Raw genomic sequence first — 25,054 nt, 5'->3', positions numbered from 1 at the left:
GGGGTAATTTGGCCTAGACTTTCTGGCGTTTCAGGTCATAGTTAAAAGCTTTAGTAATCTTAGCAAATAATGTATTTAGAAGGAATGAATGAAAGAGTCATGATTCTTGTCCATCCGGTACAGTTTATTTGCTCAAACTGGTGTTACTGAGCTTTCTTGTGTATCAGCCCTGGGACTTGGAGACGGCAGTTCTCTCAGTCTCTCCCCACCGTTTATTTGTTACACCCCTATATCTTTTTTAAAAGGGGTATGTAACAATGGTTAGTCATTATTTTCACTTAATTTGACTAATGTTCTAAACACGGCATCGATCCTGGCATAGATCCCGGGTCGTGTTTGTGTTCACAATCAAACGAACCCGGGTCAAATCCCGGGTCACTTTATCCGTGTACTATCCGGAATCTCTGTGTGAAACGCAAACATGACCCGGGATTTATTCTGGGATCGATGCTGTGTTGGGGACCTAGTAACATTGCCGTGTTCATCCCGGAACGCATGCTGTGTGAACAAAAGCCGTAATAATGCCGTGTCGTAGAGATGATGCTGAAGGCACTCTGGCAATTTGCCGGCAGTTTCCCGGGTTCAAAGCGCTGTGTGAAAGGGGCTATGGTGTGAATGAAACATCAAACTGAGTCAAAAAAACTCTTTGAAATGTAAATATGATAATGGATATCAAGGGTGAAACCCTTCAATTTCAGTCATGTGTGCAGTGAAATATAATTTAGTTAAGCATTTAAAAGCTCTGTTGAAAAGTTTAAAACATGGAAAGCTCAAAAAGCAATCATATCAGGATACTTCATGAATTTCAGAACTAAAATGAAGAAATTGCTCTTAATTCAAGCAAAATCAGCAGAAAATTATAAAAGGACAATAACAATGAGATGTTGATAAAATGAGTAAAGATTTTAATCAATATTACATGAAGCAAATACAAACATTAAGTGAAAGCGAATTAGACAGATCTCTCTCTTTACTGACTTATAAGAGCCAGAACATCTCAAGAGAAGAAGAGAAGAAAAGAGTCCAGTTTCATAGATACTATACTATACAAAGAAAGTATATCTTGCGTTTCCATGTAAGAGTAGAAGTGAAAGTGAAACTACATGCTCTAATGAAAAACAATGAAGAACGAGTTAAAAATTAATATAAGATTCATGTCTCTATTAAAAGTGTTAAGGCCTCTTCTTCAGCTTCTGAACTTTGCCTCCAAAGGTTTTTACAGGGTGAATTTTCTGGTGCTCTTTCAGTTCATCTCTTTCTATCATGCGTAGTAAAGAAAGTCCTGCACTGAAACACACCGCCGTTCTTTTCTGTTGAAAGAAACATTAAATCAAGTGAGATTTCAAATGAGAGACAAACTTGAAATGAAAAGTGAAGCCCAAAGTCAAGATCAATGATGAGTTCAATAGTCATTTTAATCCCATCATATCTGGTCAACAACTGCTGTGCATAATTATTCACAGACGAACACATTTTCAGTTATTTTAGAAAATGTCTTCGATCTTTCAGTGGTTATAATGTGAAGCAATGGGGTCCACCTTCTTCAAGTCCTAAAATGTGCATGCATCCTTCACAAAAGTAATCCATCCGGCTCCAGGGGGATAAACAAAGTCCTTCTAAGGGTAATCCGTGCGGTTTTGTCGTAAAAACATACATATTTAAAACTTTATAAACGAAAATAACTGGCTTCCGGTAGCGGTTGACGCGCGTTCACGGAGATGGATGCTGGTGTATGATGTAGGACGTAGCGTAGGAAGCGTTGTGACGTAGAACGAACGTGACAGCGCAGCCAGAGAGCAGAGCAAAACAAAACTCTACATTCGTTCTTCGTCACGATGCTTCCTACGCTACGTCTTACGTCATACACCAGCATCCAATTCCGTGAACACACAAACACGACACACAAACATGACCCACAGATAGACGCCCACCAGTATTGTACAGACAGTGCGCCAGTATCAAGTTCTCTGCTTAGACTGCTGCCCCCGCGACCTGGCCCCAGATAAGCAGAAGAAGATAGTATGGTATGGTACAAAATAAATGCCATGATCACTAGATTTTATACAGGTATAGATATGATTTTTTTAATGGTGATCACCAACCAACCAGGATCACGCCTATTTTCGAGGACATGCAGCAGAGTCGCCAAGGAAGCAAAAGAGAGAATTAAAACATCAACGCGACAGGCAAATCAGCAAGACCAAAGTCAATATAGGAGTTACTTTTCCCAGATGGAAAGAGCTCATGAGGAGCAAAGATTTTAAAACGGACGCCGAAGTTGCCTGCTTTCTTCTCAACAGGTAATTCAGCCTGTGTAAATTCGAAGTTTTATAGTTGCTTGTCTAACCATAGCATAGTTGTGCATAACGCCAGAATGACCTCTTGTATAACTTGCGTTACTTTTCCTTGCGTCAATGGTGAAAAAGTATTGTTTACCTTGTAACAAATCTGTGCTGCGACGGATCACAGGTGATAGTTTTAAAGGAGCAATTGGACGGAGTCGAACTGGAAACCATGTTAATCTTGGAATAATACGGCCACTGTAGGAGTTAAAAAGGCCTCGAAATTTAAAAGAACAGAAACTAATATTCACTGGGTAGTCATATACAATTTCATCGCTAGATGGGGGAAAATATCACACAGTGTAACTTTAAAGGAGAACTCCGGTCAATTTTAACATTAACATCCTGTTTTCGGTCGAAGGCCATAGTAATCGATTGTCAAGTTCACGCGCGTGATCATAGGTAACTAAACCTATGCGCGTGAACTCGACAATCGATTACTATAGACTTCGACCGAAAACAGGATGTAAATACAGGTATGTGCGCTGGCTGAAATAACATAATTTTCATCCATATCTTTCACATCTACTGCAGTCAGATTCACCCGCGTTCACTCTGAAGGTATCACTCACATGGCTGTGAACTTGTAATGACACATCAAGGATGTTAAGAGGCTAAAAGCAGGTTTAAAACTTGCCCTATTGAAGTCAACAGGGTGCAAATTTTAAAAAGAGGATTACATGGTGTAGGCAACACCGATTTTTGCCATTGTTCTCTGTATTGACAGCACTCCAAATTTACAAAAAAATTAGCTCAATGTTAAAATTGACTGGAGTTCTCCTTTAAAGTTACTGTACTCTGCCTTTCTATTGTCAGCAAAAAAGTGAGAAGTCATGCCAAGTCAAAAGGCAGTTACTTCCACATTATCAATATTTGGTTTTATCACCATTAACAAAATCATTAAAGACCATTCTAAATAGATCTGTAAAAGACCACTGTATACAATCCAGTGATCATGGCATTTATTTTGTATGATAAACAATTACTTATAGCTAGTGCTTAATTTGTAAAGTGTGTGCAACAAGCAAGAAGATGTGCATGTGTAAATCCGTTGACGTGTGTATTGATTTTTATTAATAAACAAGTGTTTTCTCTGACAGTGTCGACTCGGCTGCAAAGATGAAACTGACGATCGCCATCTCCGTGTGAACGCGCCTATAGAGAGAAATGCACATAAATTGGCCTAATGGATTGCATAATAAGAGAGTAGCCTTTTTCTTTTTTCGTTTTAAATTATTTAGTTCAAAGACATTTCAAGCTTTGTGTATTTGATGTATTTTTCGTTAAGTTAGGATAAGATGCGCTCCTGTTCACGAGCAATGCAAGTGACCGCGCGGGCGCCTCCATGATGGTCTGTTATATTTGCTTCTTATTCATTAAATCCAGGCAATTGGTTGATGACAAATTTATTAAAATTAAGATACAATTTATACAAAACGAAATTCACTTTAAAGAAAGGCTTTCTAAAAAAGAAAACTTGATGAAGTGGTCAAAATCATGTCTGACCCACTCCAGGTCTCATATTGCGCATCCTATCTTACTCGGTCTTGCTGTTCACTTTTCATAAATCAACATAAATGGAAAAAAAATAAAATAAATAACATTATAATATTTTAACAAATATGAAACTAAACGCGCTTTTTTAATGGCTACAACAGTATATTAGGCCTACATACTCTCTATTTGTAGGCTACAAATTGCTGCACATTCATTTAATTCTGAATTCTAAATTTTGCACACACAAGTTGAAAGGCATTTGTTCAAATCAAGTTCACGGATAATTGTGCGTGCATTTATTAATCATTATGATACTAAAATCAAAGTAGGCTATGCTATGTAGCCTATAAAATCAGATGAGCCCAGAATATGAACGCAATTACATGTTAAGCATTTTCCTCCCGAAAACCATTATAAGAACGTTTAATGTGGCTTAATGCAGATTAGAATGTCCCCTTATTTTTTTGAAATAACGAGATACTATGTCGATACTAGGCTACTGCTGTGTCCACCGTGGTCTCCACATTCTTGATCAGCTGAAACGATTTTTGCTTGTTTGGGATCTGACTGGCCAGCGTATTTGAAAAAGTTAAGCAAACTTTTTTGTCTTTTTGACATTTTTCCCCTGAGTGAAACAATCGAGGCTAACAGCAAACTCAACTAGTAGGCTACAACAAGTCATGTGTCACAAACATTGAACACTAGGCTACACAAACAGTAATTTTATTTTTTTCATTTACGCAATTAATTTTCCTTGGTGACACAGGAGGTGCCGGATCCAATAAAAAGGTTCCGGATCCAACGCCGGAGGTGACAGAACATGTTCCGGCTCAAATTAAGCCCTGCTTATAGCCATCCTGCTATCCTGTGCTTTGGTTGCATTCTAAAGGCATTATTAATACATTAGACATGACAACATAGCTCCAATCTATCTTCAATTGGAACCGAATGACGTGCTAAGCACGCGTTCAAAATGATCACGATATAAAACAGATCCTCGCGCACATTCGACCCGGGGACTGGTTTATAGTGGTGGATCTGAAAGACGCATACTTTCACATTCAGATAGCCCTCATCACAGGCGCTTCCTGAGATTCGTGTTATAATGTGTTGTGCTCCTCACATTCACGGTCATGAAAAACATGAAAAATCAGTGGTGAGCACGTTCTGGACTACCTCGACGACTAATGCATTTATAGCACAACATTCTGTGTTCTGCGTCTTTTCATTATGCGGTGGTTTCAGCTGTCTACCCTATTATTGTGCTTGTGCACTTCGCTCGTCCCGCGTATTTATTCCGGATGCTGTTATAGGTATAACCCGCTTGTAAGAGCTGGTTTGATGTTGTATGCACCAGTACACTTGTAGCTTCATTATAAACACTGCCTGTGATTATATTAGTCCCGCGCCGACTCTACCATGTTTAGGGCGATGCTGAAGGCGCCGGCGAAGTTAAACCCATGGGTGTTTCAAACAGGTACGCTACCCGAACTGGGTGAGGCGGGGCTTTAGTTTTTAGTTGTATTCATCTTCTACAGCATGACCACGTTTGTGCAGGACAAAGCTCTGGGAACATCAGAAGTTACAGGGACTGATGGAAGCTGTACAAAGTAGGCATCACTGTAATTTCAATTTTGATTGACAGTAAAACAAAGGCAGAACAATGTACAATCTGATAAATAGCATTATTTGATAGAACACCGGCACAGTAACTTCATATTGACATGCGTACCGTAACTGAATTTGAGTGTTCCATAACAAAGCCTACTGCTCTTTGGTGGTATTACTGTTATAGTGTTCTACCTTGGTTTCTCTTGGGCTTTTGGAAGTTACTGTTAAGACAACCAATTCATTTCTCGAAAAAAACAAACAAACAAAAAAACCCAGAATTGACTCAATTTTTATCCACATCATAAAGGATGTATTTTTATCCACATCATAAAGGATGTAGGCTATTGAATGTGGAAAAATATTAATAACTAATTTTCAACCAAAATGAAGTTACGGTCTTTTGTCTTTGCACGGCAGTTGTACACACCTAGCACTTTACAATCACATCAGGTGTCGGCCTCATTCACAACCAGGGGTGCGTTTCCCGAAAGCATCGTTAGCCAACTATGGTCGCAAGTTCCCTCGTTACCAATAGAGTTCAATGGACATAAACTTGCGACCATAGTTGGCCAACGATGCTTTCAATACAAACGCACCCCTGGATGATTTAACAGCAGCCACAGTGAAACAGCGCCAACTATAGGTGGAGATAGAGTGATTTGACTTTGACTAACTTACACAGAAGAGATTTTGTTTCTCGGCACATAAAAATGAACTACTTACCGTGATCTCAGACAGTGATGATGTGGTTTCTGCACTGTATGGATCTTCATGTGTATCTTCAGGAGACATTTAATAGAGAAACTCTTCCTGCACTGATCACACGTGTGCGGCTTCTCTCTGCTCTGGATCCTCTCATGTGATTTCAGAGATGATAAATCACTGAATCTCTTGTCACAGTGTGAACACTTGTAAGGTTTTTCTCCAGTGTGGATCCTCTCATGTGTTTTCAGAGATGATAAATCACTGAATCTCTTGTCACAGTGTGAACACTTGTAAGGTTTTTCTCCAGTGTGGATCCTCTCATGTGTTTTCAGATTTGATGGATCACTGAACCTCTTGTCACAGTGTGAACACTTGTAAGGTTTTTCTCCGCTGTGGATCCTCTCATGTGCTTTCAGATTTGATAACTGACTGAATCTCTTGTCACAGTGTGAACACTTGTAAGGTTTTTCTCCAGTGTGGATCCTCTGGTGCAGTTTTAAACATTTCGCTGTCATAAAAGTCTTCTCACACTCACAGCACACGTACTCTCTCAAACCAGTATGAGTTTTCTGATGTGTATGTAAAGATTGCTGGTGTGAAAAACTCTTTCCACACACAGAACATGAATATGGCTTCTCCTCAGTATGAACTGTCAGGTGTGCCTTCTGGTGTGATGCCTGGGCAAATGCTTTGCCGCAATGATCACATGTGAACGGCTTCTCTCCAGTGTGAACCCGCATGTGAATCTCAAGACTTTGTTTGGTTGTGAAACTATTCCCACATTGATCACATGTAAATGGCTTTTCTCCTGTGTGAACTCTCATGTGAATCTCCCGATTCTGTTTGTGTTTGAAACTCTTCCCACACTGATCACACGTGTGCGGCTTCTTTCCGCTGTGGATCTTCTCATGTGTTTTCAGATTTGATAACTGACTGAATCTCTTGTCACAGTGTGAACACTTGTAAGGTTTTTCTCCAGTGTGGATCCTCTCATGTGTTTTCAGATTTGATAACTGACTGAATCTCTTGTCACAGTCTGAACACTTGTAAGGGTTTTCTACAGTGTGGATCCTCAAATGTATTTTCAGATGTGATGATTGACTGAATCTCTTGTCACAGTGTGAACACTTGTAAGGTTTTTCTCCAGTGTGGATCCTCTCATGTGTTTTCTGAGATGATGGCTGACTGAATCTCTTGTCACAGTGTGAACACTTGTAAGGTTTTTCTCCAGTGTGGATCCTCTGGTGCTGTTTTAAACATTGCGCTGTAATAAAAGTCTTCTCACACTCAAAGCACATGTACTCTCTCACAGTCACACCAGTATGAGTTTTCTGATGTGTATGTAAAGAGCTCAGCTGTGAAAAACTCTTTCCACACACAGAACATGAATGTGGCTTCTCCTTAGTATGAACTGTCAGGTGTCTCTTCAGGTTTGATGACCCAATAAATGTTTTTCCACACTGATCACATGAGAACGGCTTCTTTCCAGTGTGGATTAACATGTGAATCTCAAGACTTTGTTTGGTTGTGAAACTCTTCCCAGGTTTGACATGATGTTCCTCCTCCACTTCACTCAGTTCTTCTCTCTCCTCCTTCACTTCACTCAGTTCTTCACTCTCCTCCTTCACTTCTCTCAGTTCTTCTCTCTCCTCCTTCACTTCACTCAGTTCTTCTCTCTCCTCCTTCACTTCACTCAGTTCTTCACTCTCCTCCTTCACTTCACTCATTACTTCACCCTCCACTTCACTCAGTTCTTCACTCTCCTCCTTCACTTCACTCATTTTTTCACTCTCCTCGTTTTCTTCCATCAGGTCTGAAATGAAAAAAAAGTTTAATTGCATCAGTACATGTGTCACGTTTAGTGTCTGTGTTCATGTTATGTTTGCCTGTGAGACCCAGTTTGCCCACGTTTTTCTGTGATTTAATCCCTAGCTGTGTCCCAGTGTGAAGGCTGCATTGACGAAGGCTAAAGTGACACCAAATGCACCCTTCGTTTCGACGTGAAAGGAAGGTTACATAAAAGGATCCTTGGTGGCCTAACAATGCACCGCTGTGTTAATATTTTTCATAAGTACCCTTTTCTGCTTTATTAGAGCAATTCTGGAGAAAATGGGTCTGCTGGGGAAGGCAACTCCCATACAGGCCGAAAAAAAATAAAAGTTACATTACGTTACTCTTTGTTGCATTTGTTCTCCAAACTGCTTGCCCTATGTCAGATCGCTGAGATACTGGAGCCGTAATTGCAAGTGTCCTGGGACAGGTGAGGGTGTGAGTGGGAAACCCACTACTGAAACTTGGCAGTGGTTTGTCCTCATGGATGAGGTGTTGGGACAGAGCCACTCCACCAACCCCCCTGTCCTCATTTCCTCAATCCCTGAGGACACACCAGGGCTGAGTTTAGCAGTGTGTGACCAAGAAGAGGAGGAGCCAGCCGCACCAGCATCAGCACCAGCAGGAGCACCACGAAGAAGGCGAGACAGAGAGTACGAGTTTTTGACGAGCACAAGAGAGTAGGGAGAGGATGGACAGGCTGTTTTCTCTTCTTGAAAGAATGATTGAGAATTTTTTAATAAAAAAAAAAAATATATATATATTTTTTTTTTTTAATGTTTTTTAATGTTTTTATTCACACTCTAAGATTTGCTCTTATCATCCGATCATGGTTGTATCTCTCTATTAGTGTTACTTGATCTTAGTGCTGCATTTGATACTATTTACCACAACATTCTTTTAAATAGACTCGAAAATTATGTTGGCATTAGTGGAAATGCACTAGCATGGTTTAAATCATACTTAGCCTATCTGACCGTTATCAGTTTGTAGCAGTAAATGAAGAGATGTCTGATCAATCACAAGTACCACAAGGCTCAGTACTAGGACCACTGCTGTTCACTCTGTACATGCTACCATTAGGAGATATCATTAGGAAACATGGCATTAGTTTTCACTGTTATGCTGACGATACTCAGCTCTATATTTCTTCATGCCCAGATGAAACTTACCAATTCACTAAATTAACAGAATGCATAGCTGATATAAAAAATTGGATGACTACCGTATTTTCCGGACTATAAGTCGCACTTTTTTCATAGTTTGGCTGGTCCTGCGACTTATAATCAGGTGCGACTTATATATCAAAATTAATTCAGACTGAGATGAACCAAGAGAAAACATTACCGTCTACAGCCGCGAGAGGGCGCTCTAGTTGGCGGAGTTGTTCAGAAGCGACACCAAGGGATGAAGAAGATGTTTTGGAATGAGATCGCGGGAGCTTGGTGAACTTGTTTACTGGTAAATTTCTTGTTGGACTCGCTGGCTTATGTTAATTTAGCCTATTCAAGCCTCCCAGGTATATGTTTTTTGCTATTGTGTAGCTGAATAACTGTTAATGTGTTGCGTTAACACACCGAACACCTATTCAGCCTGTTGTTCTGTGGGCTACTGTGTAACGTTAGTTGAATAACTTGCCTTTCCTGATAAAAATGTCTGTTCTTGGTCTTGGATTTTGTGAAATAAATTTCTAAATAAATGCGACTTAATAGTCCAGTGCGACTTATATATGTTTTTTTCCTCTTCATGACGCATTTTTTGACTGATGCGACTTATACTCCGGAGCGACTTATAGTCTGAAAAATACGGTAGTAATTTCCTACTACTTGACTCTGAAAATTCTAATTATTGAACAAAAAAACTTCCTCACGTAATAATCTAGAATACTGTCTAACACTTGATGGCTGCTCTGTCAAGTCTTCGTCGTCGGTTAGGAACCTGGGTGTGCTCTTTGATACCAATCTTTCATTTGAAAGTCATGTCTCTAGTATCTGTAAAACCACATTTTTCCATCTTAAAAATATATCCAAATTACGTCATATGCTCTCATTGACAAATGCAGAACAATTAGTTCATGCCCTCATGACATCAAGGCTAGATTATTGTAATGCTCTATGGGTGGTTGTCCTGCACGCTTAATGAACAAACTACAGCTAGTTCAAAACGCAGCAGCTCGAGTTCTTACCAGAACCAGGAAGTATGACCATATTAGCCCGGTTCTGTCAAAACTGCACTAGCTCCCTATTAAACATCGCATCAATTTTAAAATATTGCTGATTACTTACAAAGCACTAAATGGTTTAGCTCCGCAGTACTTGAGCAAGCTCTTAACGCTTTATAGTCCTTCACGTCTATTGCAATCTCAAAATTCCAGCCAGTTGATAATACCTAGAATATCTAAATCGACTGCTGGATTTAGGTAGATCCTTTTCCTATTTAGCGCCAAAACAGTCTTCCTACCATTGTCCGGGAAGCAGACACAAAGTTCAAAGCCAGATTAAAGACACATCTCTTTGACCTAGCATACACATAAAACATTATAGACTTTAATAATTCAATGTTAGGCTGCATATATTAGGTCAGCCAGAACCGGGAACACTTCCCATAGATCCTGATGTACTCGTTACATCATAAGAAGAATGGCATCTACGCTAATTTTAGTGTCTTTGTTTATCCCGAGGTTTTCCTGCAGCCTGCCGGATCCAGGCCGTATCCAGATCTGACGAAGGACCTTCGCCTGGACCCGATGACAACGCAGTGCTGAAGTGCCAACTAGTCTCTCCCTATGGAGGATCCCTTTACCACTCTACAGATAAAGCGTTTTCGGGAAATTCGTTTCACGTACCTACCCTACGGAAGAGGATTAGGGCCAGGCAATAATAAAAAAATAAAACCATCTCGAGATTAAAGTCATTATAATGCGAGATTAAACTCGTTAAATTTCGAGAAAAAAAGTCGAAATACAATCTTGAGAATAAACTCATTAAATATTGAGAATAAAGTCGTTGTGTTTCGAGAAAAAACTTGTTAAATTTCGAGAAAAAATGTCGAAATACAATCTCGAGAATAAACTCATTAAATATCGAGAATAAAGTCGTTGTGTTGCGAGAAAAAACTCGTTAAATTTCCAGAAAAAAAACTCGAAATACAATCTTGAGAATAAACTCATTACATTTCGAGAATAAAGTCATTGTGTTTCGAGAAAAAAAGTCGAAATGAAATGTAGAGAATAACGCATTCATTGCATATCAACCTCATCGAGGTTTCGTGGTTGCAGGATATAAGACGCATTATTAATCGTTGTTGGTTGTGTACGCCTTCATCCACATAATGTAACGACTGTAACCATCTATACAGCCATAAATGGCAATGCTGTACGGTTTTAATTTATCATAGCTGTCCATATGCCAGAGTGTATTTGGGCCAGCGCAAGTGCCGTCTTCTCAAGCGAAATTTCACTCACACACATTCTTGTGGATTCAAATTCCACACCTTGAGGATCAACAAGTTTAATAATGCGTCTTATGGTATCCTGGGAAACCACGAAACCTCGATGAATTTCATGTTGGACAAAAGCGAGTACATCGCGCAAATTGGACTGATGTTTTCTTCTAAAAACACCTAGCCTACCTGGACCTAATGTTCTATTCTTTGTTACTAAAAGAAAGTCAAAAATAAAGATTGACTAAGTGATCTAACTCTGCCATGTCCTCTATCAGTATATGCAATGAACACTGATCAAATGCGTTATTCTCTACATTTCGTTTCGACTTTTTTTCTCGAAACACAACGACTTTATTCTCGAAATTTAACGAGTTTATTCTCACAATTACTTCGACTTTTTTTCTCGAAATTTAACGAGTTTTTTTCTCGAAACACAACGACTTTATTCTCGAAATGTAATGAGTTTATTCTCAAGATTGTATTTAGACTTTTTTTCTCGAAATTTAACGAGTTTTTTTCTCGAAACACAACGACTTTATTCTCAATATTTAATGAGTTTATTCTCAAGATTGTATTTCGACTTTTTTTCTCGAAATTTAACGAGTTTAATCTTGCATTATTATGACTTTAATCTCGAGATGGTTTTATTTTTTTATTATTGCCTGGCCCTAATCCTCTTCCGTACTACCCCGAAGTAACAAAATAAAATAAAATAAAATTCTGTATCAATTTTTTATAAGGCACCATTACTTTGTTTAGGCTTGGTTTGTAGGGAATTCCAAACCTGTGCACATATATTCAAATGCACATAACTATAGAACCAATTCTTAATGCGCATGTGACCGCCATCAGCGTTTCTCACAGGTTCAAGTTTAAAGTTTGTGTAGAGAGAATGGTGTCGTCTTAGTGGCCACTAATTTAAAGGAGCATTTCACCCATGGGAACATTGATCTTTATTGAAAGTGGGTCATATATGTAGTCGAAATGTAAAATAAATTTTGAATTTGTTGCCTTCTTGACCGAGGAAAGAAAGAAAGTAACTTCAGGACGCATTTGTATGAAAGACAACAACTCCCACAATGCACCACATTGCACAGCTGCGCAAGCCACTCCCACTAATCCAGAACAGCATATTAATCACTCATCCGTCTACAAGGCTAGCTACCACCGGAGCTTGAAATTCATTTCACACAAAATGTCTAACGTTAGTTAGTTAGCGAACTCATTAGTGAATTACTCCTCATTTGTATTTCTTTCGAAGTGGTGAATTATTGCATGGTAACGTTACCGGGATGTTCAGTCAGATGCGGTGCGAAACTAGGATGGTTCACAACACAAACGTCCATGTCCTCGTCTGATTCAGAGATTTCGTCCAGGAGAAATTGGCATCGTTGAAATTCTTTGCCGCAGACGGACTCTATCTCTGTGTTCGTAATTGCATAGTGAGATCACCGGGGCCACCAGTCCGCCCTAACTCGAGCCAGTCCGGGCTCCTCGTCCGCGACAGGCAGGTCTTCTGCCACGGCTGCTCTTCGCTATAATCCGGCTTGTAAAGGTAGCCACAAACACCTGATTCAAGCATCAGACTTCCGAAATCCTCTTCTTCTACATCATATTAAGTAACGTTACCCTCCGCTATTGTCATATCTTCACAGCTGGTTCCACAGTGCCTGTTAGCTTTGCTTCCAAACAAGATGGAGGATATTGCTTTCAGTTTCAGAGAGTAAAGTCCCACCCACTGATCTGTAATAGGCCTGTAGCGTGAGCAGGTCCCGCCCCCTGGAATAATGAGGAGCTAGTGTTTGTAGTCTCTACACTTTTCAATGAAATGTGACTTCCTGCTTATTATGACGCAAAATGATGATTTTTACGTCATAATAAGCAGGAAGTAAAACACTTAAATCCTTATTTCTCCCATCTCAGGGAAAAATTAATGAAAAATCCACGTTTATTATAATATATGACTGGGTTTCTAACAATACAAAGCTTAATGCAAATGGGTGAAGTGTCCCTTTAATAACAAATGATCGTTGCGACGGAAGGGAATAAATAAACAATAACTTTAGCTGGAATATAACTTTATTAAAGAACCGCTATAAAGCCAAAACAATCTCTGTTACCTTAAATTATATGTCTATCTCTGCAAAGCTGCTTTGAAACAATCTACATTGTTAAAAGCGCTATATAAATGAAGATGACTTGACTTGAGTTCTATGCAACATACTCAGATTTAACAGATTTATTTTTTTGGCTTATTATCAAAACAAAGTATAGTCACAAAGTTATTATTACCAGAGCATGTGATCAGAGCAGGTCATTTTACCATTGTTGCCCATCATGGCTATACCAGCTCAGCAAACAGAAGTCAACTACTGAGTAATTTCACACGATTTGAGCGGACTTTGCTTTTCCAGTGCGTGATCTCAGTACATGGTTGGAGCGTTTGGGTCGTTAAAGACAGAGCAGAACACGCAGCGCAAACACAGAGCGGAACATTGAGCAGAGAGCGCAGCGCGCCGACACACACACACAGAGCGGAAAAGACCCTCTCATGAAAGCTGCGTAAGAATGAAACCTGATCGCCAAACATGAGGGGCGGCATATTGTCGGCCATTTCAATATCAGCCGCAACAGGAAGTCATCAAAACGAGACAAAAAAAGGTGATGCATCAATTGCCTTATTTTTTTTTTTTAATGCGTTAAACATATCAAATTAATCACAAAGATTAGCACGTTAATTCCCCCAGCCCTAATATATATATATATATATATATATATACATAGCATATAGCCTGGCCTATAGGTCTATTTATGAAGAGATCAGATGCAAAAGCCTCTAAGTGCCATCTGAAATTTTCTTCTAGAATGAGAATGAGAATTTTTATCAAGCTTGTATAATTATCATTTACGTGAAATTACTACTACTACTACTAATAATATATATAAGAGTGATTATCAGTGTGGAATATCTTTATTTTGATGAAGTTTGGATTTTGATACTAGCAAACGCCCAGTGAAATGGATCCAGGACTGAACTGGTTAAACCCTGAAACAACGTCTAGCATCTTGAACCTACAGGTAAGAGCTATTTATAATTACAACAGTTTGTGGGAATGAAATTACCTGAGATACTTGAAATATGAATATTTTCATTCTGGGTTTAATACTGCTCTTGTTGAATCTTAACTTGTTAAGTTGAGGTTTATTTGTGTACTCTATTAAAGTCTCTTATTTCACTACACTGTGGCTGCACTTAGTGTTTTTAAAGGAGCCTATTTAGATTGAGTATAAGTTACTGTTGCACTTTTTCTGTACTTTGGTATTTAAAAACTGACATGCAGAAAAACTTTTATTTAAAAAATTGTTTCTAGACATTAAGTTTTAAAGAGATATGTTTTTATATTATTCATATATACTTTTGTATATTCCTAGATTTATTTGTTGCACTGTTTCTTATACAGTTATTGCAAAACTAAAGTACCATTTTCAGTTTAGTGTTACAAGTGGCTGTGGCGAAATAATATATTACTGTCAAATGCCAGATAATACCAATATTTTAGTTCACTGTATGAATTTGTTCATGTTTTATTAAGGGATAAGTCTGAAACATAAAATAACTACCAATTCACTCAGGGCTAGTAGTATACAGCTGCATTACAGACACACACCCATGTTGAGAAGAGGAAGAGTTGCTGCATTAGAGTCATAACGTGGATCATTAGAGTCATAACGCATTAGAGTCATAACGTTGTCCTGAAAGATGGAGCAGTTTCCACTTTAAAAGCAGAAGCTGATGTTTATGGGACACAACACGTTTTATGCTTTGCCTTTGTTGATGTGTTTTCCATCACTAGCTATTGTTTTATTTATGTTGGAGCAACGCTGTTTCAAACACATACAAACTTCATTTTAATCCCACCAGCGATCGTTGAATGATGGTGTTGTTGGCATCTGGTAATGTTAACATTTTCTTTACTGTGGTAAAACCATGGTTAGTCTCGTGTGCTCATGGTTCCAACGACAGATTTGGCTACATTCGTTTTGTAGAGTGTGTGTGTGTGTGTGTGTGTGTGTGAGTGAGAGAGAGAGAGAGAGAGAGAGAGAGAGAGAGAGAGAGAGAGAGAGAGAGAGAGAGAATGTGTGTGAGTGCTTATCAAATAATGCCTCCGAGGATTGTAATATTATGAGGTAGAACGATTGTATGAAATGCATGGATATTTTTGCGTGTTAAAACATAAACATCAGTAGCATTTAGCTTGCTCAATGCTAGCTATGTCAATGTTGCCATTGGCTTGCTCAGTTGGGGATATTTTGGGGATATTTAATTTTATTCTATCAATCAATAAATTCCACTAGAAACAAACCTTGTTGTATTATTTTATTTGAATTTAATACTGTGAAGCTGCTTTGATACAATCTGTATTGTGAAAAGCGCTATACAAATATACTTGATTTGATTTGATTTGATTTGATTTACAAATAACCGCGTATAGAAAAAGTATGAGACACACACACACACACAAAAAAAAAAACATACCTCTCTGAAACGTCCTGTAAAAGCCGTTGGTGCACAAGTTCTGCTCGATTCCTAATATACTCTAAGTCTGATTCGGGGTGAAATTGATAAGGCAATATTGCCTGTGTTTACAATACACCGGAGCACATGCAACTTCTTCTTCGCTGATGTTTAACGGCGGTTCGCGGTTGGCATCCAACATTAATGGTGCATTTCCGCCACCTACTGTACTGGAGTATGGGCCGGAGATAAATAACTAAACCACAAAAAAAAAAAAAAAAAAACCTTCCATAGAAGAAATAACTCCTAATAATAATAATTATATCCTTTCTGCCAATCTTGTTTCCTTTAAAAATCGAAATAACAGTGTACTCATATCATTTAATGGTTTCCCCAACAATTCTTTAAAGTCCCCATGAAATAAAAATTGACCCTTACTTTGTTAGCGCATATTACTAGTCTTGTGGTGAACAATTAATCTGTGCAAGTAAATATAATATATTAAAAAAATATTAAATATTAAAAAAATTCTTCGCTGTATTCTCGCTTTTTGCTCGCAGGTTTCTCTCTAGAACTCCCCCCACAGCTTCGGAATAGATATTTGACAACACTGTAGTAAAATCTTGGCAATTCTCAGACACCTGTGCCCGGTTTTTCAAAAGGTTTAATCTGGATAAAATTGATCCGGATTTAGTAATCTTTTTTTTTTGCGATCTGTGATCACGTAATCCAGCTTACTTTTGAGCCAGTTTTTCAAAGCAACATCAGATTGGATCAATCTGATCCGGATAGGAACTTTTCAGGATCACCAAATCTGGATAACCAGTGCTCAAACAGGATAGGAAATCACAATGTAGAACTATAGATATGTAAAGAGCAACAAGTAGAATAGCCAGTGTGGGGGTCAATATAAGTTTATTTTTATTTGAAATGAAAACACACACATTTAAAAAAAAAACTAAAAACAAGAAAAACCCCACCCCATCCTCTTCCAGCAGTCCGCTCATCTGAGACCTACAACACAAACACTGTACATTGAGGATATTTATAACAAGTTTCAAATATAGATGTATTGAATAAAAAAAAAAAAAGACTTAATGTCAAATACTCCACAATAATTTCAGACTTCCTCATCTGATGTGGAGAGACCAGCTTGTCTGAGCGTAGCCTTTAGGAGGCGGATCTCAAGTCTGGCCTTGGTTTGCTGCAGTTTGGTCAGAGTCAGTTGTTCCTCTGCCCTTTTAGTCTCTTTTTGCAGAAGTGCCTTGTAATCATCATCTTTGTTTGATGAAGGGCGCTTCAAGCCTTTCCTCTGAGATCCTGTGGCAACTACCACTGGCTCAACCAATGAGGATCCAGCTTCTTCCTCAGGAACAGAGCTGAGATTCAATATAAATACGCTCTCTGGATCAGCCTCAGGAGGAACTGGCAGATTCTCCTCCTCCTCCTCCTCAATCCAAGGCTCGCCATCCCTTGAATACCATGGAGAGCTTGCGACTTCTCACCTCCAATGTCGAGGACCACATCTGTGTAATCTCCCCTCTTAAATGGCTTGTTGCCTGTTTGTGGGTTTTTGGCTTCAGCATGGTCCTTTGTTGCCCTGGCCTTAAGATTCTTCCACCGCAATTTGATTTGGTCTGTGGTCCTCCTCTGGCCAGACCCTATGGCATTCACATTTTCTGTGATTGAAATCCAAACATCATTTTTCTTTTTGTTGGTATCCTTAGCAGAATTAAAACTTCCCACTATTGTTCCATAATGACACCGAACACCCTCTAGTAGTGCATTGGTTTCAGCAGCAGTAAAGTTACAGCTTCTTGAGTCCATGGTTCCATTGCTTTACTATAGTGAACATTGTTCATCAATTATGGGCCTTGGGTCCAATTGCCTCAATTGAACACAAGCCAAAACTAATCAGTTGTAATAGGTGTGTTTGAAAAGACCAACTACACAGCCATATAAATCAGCCTTTCTCAGAGGATTCACAGAGAGACAGTGAAATGGCAGGTGTTGTCCGGTTTCGCTTTGGGAAGGCTGATATAGAGTACCTTGTGAACCTTCTCAGGCCAAAACTTCAACACAGAACCCAAAGGAGTCACGGTCTGTCTGTGGAAGACCAGATCCTCATTGCTCTCCGATTTTATGCATGTGGGACTTTCTATCAAGTTGTTGGTGACTATATGGAGTGGTGAAATCAGCTGTGTGTGATGTGGTGAGAGATGTATCAATCGCACTGGCCAGCCTGGTCAATGAATTTGTTTCTTTTCCAAAGGACAACCAGATTGCCAAGGCCAAGCACAGCTTTTTTCTTTTGTGGAATATGCCCAATACTATTGGAGCAATCGACTGCACACATGTGCATATACAAGCACCTCGTGAGAATGAATGGGAGTTTATAAACAGAAAGGGGAGGCACAGCATCAATGTCCAACTTGTGTGTGATGCTGACCTCATCATCACCAACTGCGTTGTCAAGTGGCCTGAGTCTGTCCATGATGCACGCATCCTGAGGGATGAGTTATGGTATATAGCATGCGCTCTATATAGAGACCTCCAAACCAACCGACCGGATGACATAATATTAGGAGACAGTGCCTACCCACTCCTACCATGGCTGATGACTCCTTTTCTAACAGCAAATACACCGGCGCAGGCACGCTTCAACACTGCTCATTGCAGAGCAAGATGTGCAATTGAGCGTTTCAATGTAGTTCTTAAGAGGAGCTTTGCATGCCTTAACTACCTGAGAGCGGAACCACAGAAAGCATGCAACATAACCCTTGCCTGTATTGTCCTGCACAACATCGCTACTAAGCGCATTGTCCCTCTCTGTGCTGACAATGATGCACCTGAGCCCCTTGGAGACCCTAACCAACCTCCTGCATTCTGCCAGAACGAGCAAACAGGACGTGCAACAAGGGACGCAATAGTCTATTTCTTGCCATTCTTTGCATTTTTTTGGTTATTCTGTAATCATTGCATGCATCACTAATAAATATTCTAAAAACAAAAATATTTTCGATTGTGATGAATATATATATCAAATAGTGACCGAATAAAATGTATTGTATTTAGTCAATTTTGACAGCTGTTTGGGGGATTATTTTATGAGGCCAAACTCTTTCTTCTTTGCTGTAGGCCTATACTGAAAGGCTGAATACGTTAAAGACTACCTAATCACTGTAGCCTGATGGACGAACAAATAAAATTAAAACCTTATGAATAAATAGGATATCTTGTAAGATACTGCATGATCCAAATATAGAATTATTTGATACATTTTTAAAGTTTTCATTACATTTTGGGCATGAAATCCACGCTGAATCCACCCTTCTGATGGGATCAGTTTAATCCAGATTTTTTGGATCAAAGTGATCCAAATCCTACAAAAAAGTTCTGAAAAACCCAAACTAAAGGTTTGATCCGGATCAAAACCAAGATTGGATTACGTGATCTAATCCGATTATGTAATCCATTTTTTCTTTTGAAAAACCCATTTTCAAGATTTGATCCAATCCGTTATCCAAAATCCTAGTGGATTACTTTTGAAAAACCGGGCCCTGGGCCCTGGGCCCAGTTTTTCAAAAGTAATCCAGTGGGATTTCGGATCACGGATTGGATCAAATCTTGGAAATGGGTTTTTCAAAAGCAAAAGAGGGATTCTGAACTAAGATCAAATCATGTAATCCGATCTTAAATTTGATCTGGATCAAACCTGCCCTTTGGGTTTTTCAGAACTTTGAACTCGGTTTGGGATCTATTTGATCCAAAAAAACAGGATTATCCTGATCCCATCAGAAGGGTGGATTCAGTTGTGATTTTTCGAACCAAATAAAACCAGAGAGTTTTTTTTTTAAGTGAATGATCACAAAATCAATGTTTACTGATGATATACATTTCTTAATATTTGAAGCATATATGAAGCATGTCACATCTAATGAGATATGGTAAAACAACAAAATCTACAATTTAACATTATAACAAAATAAGGAAAGTAAAATGTTTCTGTTTATTACAGTGTTTCTGTTTCTTAAAATTAAAATAAACAATGGTTATTTGTGGCCACCGTTATTTTGCCAACTGTTGTTCTTTGCTAAGCCATTAGGCTACACTGTTGGTTCCATTTAAGGCTCTAATAAACAGGATTTGGTGATCCTGAAAAGTTCCTATCTGGATTAGATTGATCCAATCCGATGTTTCTTTGAAAAACTGGCTCAAAAGTAAGATGGATTACGTGATCACGGATTGCAAAAAAAAGGATTACTAAATCCGGATCAATTTTATCCGGATTAAACCTTTTGAAAAACCGGGCCCAGAGGCTAGTAAATCAACGACCTCAAAGCAGATGGGACAAACTTTAAAACGTCTTCTTCATTCGGGTTCGGACAGCATGAGGGAGCGCAATAATGACAGCATTTTAGCAGATTTCTTTTGGCCGTAAAGCAATTGTTTACATTGCGAGACCTGATATCACGCGAGACTTCCTGACGCGGCGGCCGCCGGCCCGCCGGCTCAAAGTTGCAAGTGCGGATTCTCCGCTCACGGGCACCAGGGGGGTGCGAAACGACCACCATTCAACCTGAAATAAGTAATAGAACCATTCCAATGACTCCGAAGCTATTCAGTTAAGGTAAAAAAGTTACTTAGTTCACCTTTAATCAAAATCTGAAAAGTTACTTCCGGGTCTGGAATGGCGTCTTTTTCTGATGACGTGGGTTTGACGGCTTGGTTTGAAAACGCTTAACCATTCCCCTCAAACCGTTAGTCTGCTATGAGCAGAGATGGAGAGGAGGAGCGCTAGAGTAAAACCCTGCCCTCTGTTCAATATTCTGTTTCACTTGGAAATACGTCATAACACTGGAGAAAAGTCGTTTGCAACTTCCAGTTCACGGGGACTTGTGAAAGGTGAACTACTTTTTTACCATAACCGAACAGCTTCGGAGTCATTGGAATAGTTATATGACTTTTTTCGGGTTGAATGGTGGTCGTCTCGCAGCCCCCAAGCGCCTGTGAGCGGAAAAACCACCCTTGCAACTTTGGGCCGGCGGGCCGGCGGGCCACCGGGCCACCGGCCTCAGCGTCAGGAAGTATCGCGTGATATCAGGTCTCGCGATGTAAAGAATTGCTTTACGGCACTGCACATACACACAATAGACCAGGGGTCTCCAACACGTCGCTCGCGAGCTACCAGTAGCTGTGGCCTGATTGAAGGTAGCTCGCAAAGACGTACTTTTCATCCAATCAGAGTCAGGCAATATAGACGGGTGTCCCACCCCTCCAGTGCAAATTAAGTATTTATTTGACATGCTGTGAGATAATTTTTTGATATGTTTTTGATTTATGAACATACAGATGTAATTACACTACAACAGAATAACAACAACAACAAAAAAAACCTATCGACATATAGATGCAACATCAATGTTTCAATTTAGTAAGTCATCATGCTTATAATTTGAGAAAAAAAAGTATTAGCTTGAGAACGTTGCATCAGAAAGAATGAGTAAAGACATCAGTCAAGCAAAGAAAAGGAAAAAAACATACTATTTTCATGAAGAATGGGAAAGTGAGTTTTTATTTACAAATGTAGGCGAAAGATGTGTGTGCCTAATTTGCGGCGCTATAGCATTAACAGAGCGCCATTTCACTCAAGTTCACGGGAACTTTGCACAAGACTTTCCTGTGGGTAGCGGGCTGCGGACTGAAAAGGTAAAACAGCTCAAAGCAATTAAAAACAGCAATCTTGATTCACCAAACCGTTAAAAGGAAATGCTGTTACGGAGGCGTCATTTAAAGTGGCGCGCATTTTAACAAAACACAAGAAACCATTCACTGATGGCGCCATGGTAAAGGACGCGATGACAGCAGTGGCCGAAACTTTATTCAAGAACCACAAAAGCAAGGCGGAAATTATGTCTGCTATCGCTGATGTCCAGCTCAGTGCCAACACCGTGGCAAGGAGAGTTTGCTTCAGATGCGATCGGACAATTAGAACGGGACATGGAAAGATGAACGTGGTTTTCACTTCAGTGCGACGAATCGGTGGACTTGAGTGATACAGCTCAGTTGGCTGTTTTCATTCGGATGGTTTTTGTTGATTTTTCCTCCAAAGAGGAGTTTTTGACATTGCTTCCTCTGAAAACTATGACCAGAGGAGTCGACATCTACAACGTTTTCAAGACGTACTGCGTGGAAAAAGGCGTGCCCCTTGAAAAGCTGGTATCTATGACAACAGACGGAGCACCAGCCATGATAGGGCGCCACTCTGGATTTATTGCGCATTGCAAGAACGACCCAAATTTTCCTGCATTTCTGAACTATCACTGTATCATTCATCAGCAGGCAATCTGCAGTAAGGTTATGTGCTTTGATCATGTCATGACACCGGTTGTTAAGATTATTAACTCAATTCGCGCAAAGTCCAAACAACACAGATGTTTCAAAGTGTTTCTTGATGAACTTTCTGCAGAGTATGGTGATCTCTTATTTCACACAGAAGTCAGATGGTTGAGTAGGGGAAAGGTACTTCACCACTTTATTTCCTTGCTGAGTGAAATTAAAGCTTTTATGGAAGCAAGGGGGGAAGACACCAACCTGTTGTCTGATGCTGGGTGGCTGCTTGATCTTGCATTCTTGACGGATGTGACAGAGAAACTCAATCAGCTCAATCTTCAGTTACAAGGTAAAGACAAATCCTTATGTGACATGATCAGTGCTGTGAAGGCTTTTAAAGCAAAATTGTCATTTCACGTTCATCAATTGAAAAACAACAGATTGCAGCACTTCCCTTCAGTGTTGAAGATGTTAGAAAGCCACGCAGATGCTACTGAAGTTTTTGATGTACACAAGTATTGTGACCTTCTGTCCAGGCTTGGGCAGGAATTTGAGGGACGGTTCAGTGATTTTGAAAAACTTGAGCCATGTGTGGCATTTGTTGCCAACCCTTTTACAAAGATGGACATTGATAACATTTCAAAGCAGATAGCTGAACTCTTCAATGTCAGTGCTTTAGAGATGGAGATGGAAGTTATTAATCTCCAAAATAATATCCATTTAAAATTTCAGCGACATTTACCACATTTCTGGAGTCTGGTAGACTCAGGAGTCTACAAGAACATTCACCAAGCTGCACTCAAAGCATCTGCTTTATTTGGATCTACATACCTTTGTGAAGCAGCATTTTCTGATATGAATGTGATCAAATGTAAATTCAGAACAAGACTGACAAATGAACATTTGAATACTTCACTCTTTGCATAAGAGTGAACCTAAGTGCATACACACCAGCATATACCTCTCTTGTGGAAACAATGCAGTGTCAGTCAGCTCATTAAATGTAAGAAAATGTGAATGCACATCATATGTGTCCCTTCATGAACTTTTGTTATTTATACTCTTATTTATGTAGCATACATTTTAGTTCAGAATGAAGACCAACATAAACATTTGAAATTGTTCTGCTGTTTGTTTCCCAGTTTAATTTACTTTGAACATGACTTTTATTAATGCATACCATAACATGAACCATATAGTTATGTGTAAATCTGATCTGATTCTGTTCGGTAAATTTAAAGAATGAAATGAGTTTACAAAAACTCAGATGCATTTCAGGCATTTTTGCTGAAAGTTATGATGATGGACTATAAACAACTGGTATGTTTAGCCAACAACTTCTCTGATGTAAATTTAAAGAGTGAAATGAGTTTTCAAAAACTCAGTTGTAGTATTTTTTGCTCAATTTAGAGTTAAGATGCACTATAATTATGTAACTGTTATTTGTTGACAACTATAGTATAATTAGCAAAAGTACTGTTTGAACTGAACTGTTTTTTTTTTTCACTCTGACATTAAAAGGTGATGTATAATAGAGCACTGCACGGGCCTCAAATCTAGGCCCGAGCCCGGCCCTGGCCCAAGATGCTCAGGCCCTAGCCCGACCCGTGTCCGACAGCTCATCAGAATTATCAGCCCGAGTCCGACCTGAGCCCGTTTTTTTTATTTTTTTTCACAGCGGCAGACTGCCATTAAAATATGTCCGTTTTGTTAGTTATGTTTCTTTTCTTTTCATTTCTTTATTAAGTTAATTTAGACAAATGTTTGGAGCATAAAAAAAAAAAAAAAAAAAAGACGACCAAGCAAGCGGAGCCAACAGCGAGTAAAACATGTTTGATCAATTTAGCCTCATAAATCAATGCTAATACTTTACTTAGCTACAATAAAATCCATAGATATAAAACACTTCAAACATATCACACAGACAGTTAGGCTACTTAGTTTAATATTTATTTATTAAACCACAGTAAGTAATTTTTATAAAATATACATTTAAATATAAATATACAAATAAATATAAATATGTATTTGTATATTTACATTACAAATAAATATTTTTATTTATAAAAGTATTTTTATAAAATATACATTTTTTTATAAAAAAAATATATATTTTTATGAAATTAGGGAGGGAGGGACACTGGTTCAGAATTAATTAATTTGTGTCACTAGAGAGCAATGCTGAATGAAGCTTCGAGTAATGAACCTTTGGCTGAAGCAATGGGCTGTGAGGTCTCAGTGGTTCAGGAAGCCTCATTTTGACATCACTAGTCAAGGGTCAAGAGTCCAACTAAAGCAAACGCTAACCACCATCATGGTGACTTTAACATACACCTATTTACTTCATTAAAACGGAAATGAAATAAAGTCAGTCTGGTTAGTAATAAGTGAAGCTGGTAATGCTATTTTTTAATTTTCTGCTGATTCTGCTTGAATTAAGAGCAATTTCTTCATTTTAGGCCTTTTAAGCCTCATGGTGTGAATGAAACCTCAAACTGACTAGAACAAACTCTTTGAAATGTATATATGATACTGGATATCAAGGGTGAAACCAACGGTTAATAATGTAGGGGGGGGGGGTGAAATGCTAATTTTCACTCAATCTCCTGTTAATCTTGAGTACCTATAGAGTAGTATTGCATCCTTCATATCTCCAAAAAGTATTTAGTTTTATTATATTTATAAAAGAAAGATAGGCTGTACCGAGTCTTTCCGGAAAAAAAACAAGCGGCTGGAGGCGGGCTGTGTGGGCGGAGCTAAAGCTGTGCTAACGCGC

At 39.0% G+C, this 25,054-nt stretch overlaps 2 protein-coding genes and 1 pseudogene across 4 annotated transcripts in view; 1 reads left to right on the top strand and 2 right to left on the bottom strand.

The window, feature by feature from the left end:
• The window catches only part of LOC311087210 (uncharacterized protein), a 191,688-nt gene that overhangs the window by 74,315 nt on the left and 92,319 nt on the right, over positions 1-25,054 (bottom strand). The gene's annotated exons all lie outside the window — the stretch shown is intronic.
• Positions 883-16,371, bottom strand: LOC311087198 (uncharacterized protein). Its single transcript, XM_084120467.1, has 3 exons — positions 15,967-16,371; positions 6,174-7,968; positions 883-1,310 (listed from the first exon to the last, which is right to left on the bottom strand). The coding sequence occupies exons 2-3, from the start codon at positions 7,961-7,963 to the stop codon at positions 1,262-1,264; spliced, it is 1,839 nt and encodes a 612-aa protein (XP_083976593.1). The 5' UTR covers positions 7,964-7,968; positions 15,967-16,371; the 3' UTR covers positions 883-1,261.
• Positions 17,946-19,688, top strand: LOC311081523 (putative nuclease HARBI1; annotated as a pseudogene). The gene is made up of 2 exons: positions 17,946-18,854; positions 19,681-19,688. The product of its transcript is annotated as a putative nuclease HARBI1 (transcript).

Source organism: Abramis brama (assembly GCF_963993115.1).
Source record: "Abramis brama genome assembly, chromosome: 1".
Classification (NCBI taxonomy): Eukaryota; Metazoa; Chordata; class Actinopteri; order Cypriniformes; family Leuciscidae; genus Abramis; species Abramis brama.
The sequence above is the reverse complement of the archived record's forward strand: the minus strand, read 5'-3'. Positions and strand labels throughout refer to the sequence as shown.

Bases quoted from the DNA above. Each gene is read 5' to 3' on its own strand.
- LOC311087198 (XM_084120467.1), bottom strand. From the start codon at position 7,963: ATGGAAGAAAACGAGGAGAGTGAAAAAATGAGTGAAGTGAAGGAGGAG. The intron at 1,311-6,173 runs GTAAGTAGTTCA...TTCTTTCAACAG, and splicing joins CATCACTGTCTGAGATCACG to AAAAGAACGGCGGTGTGTTT.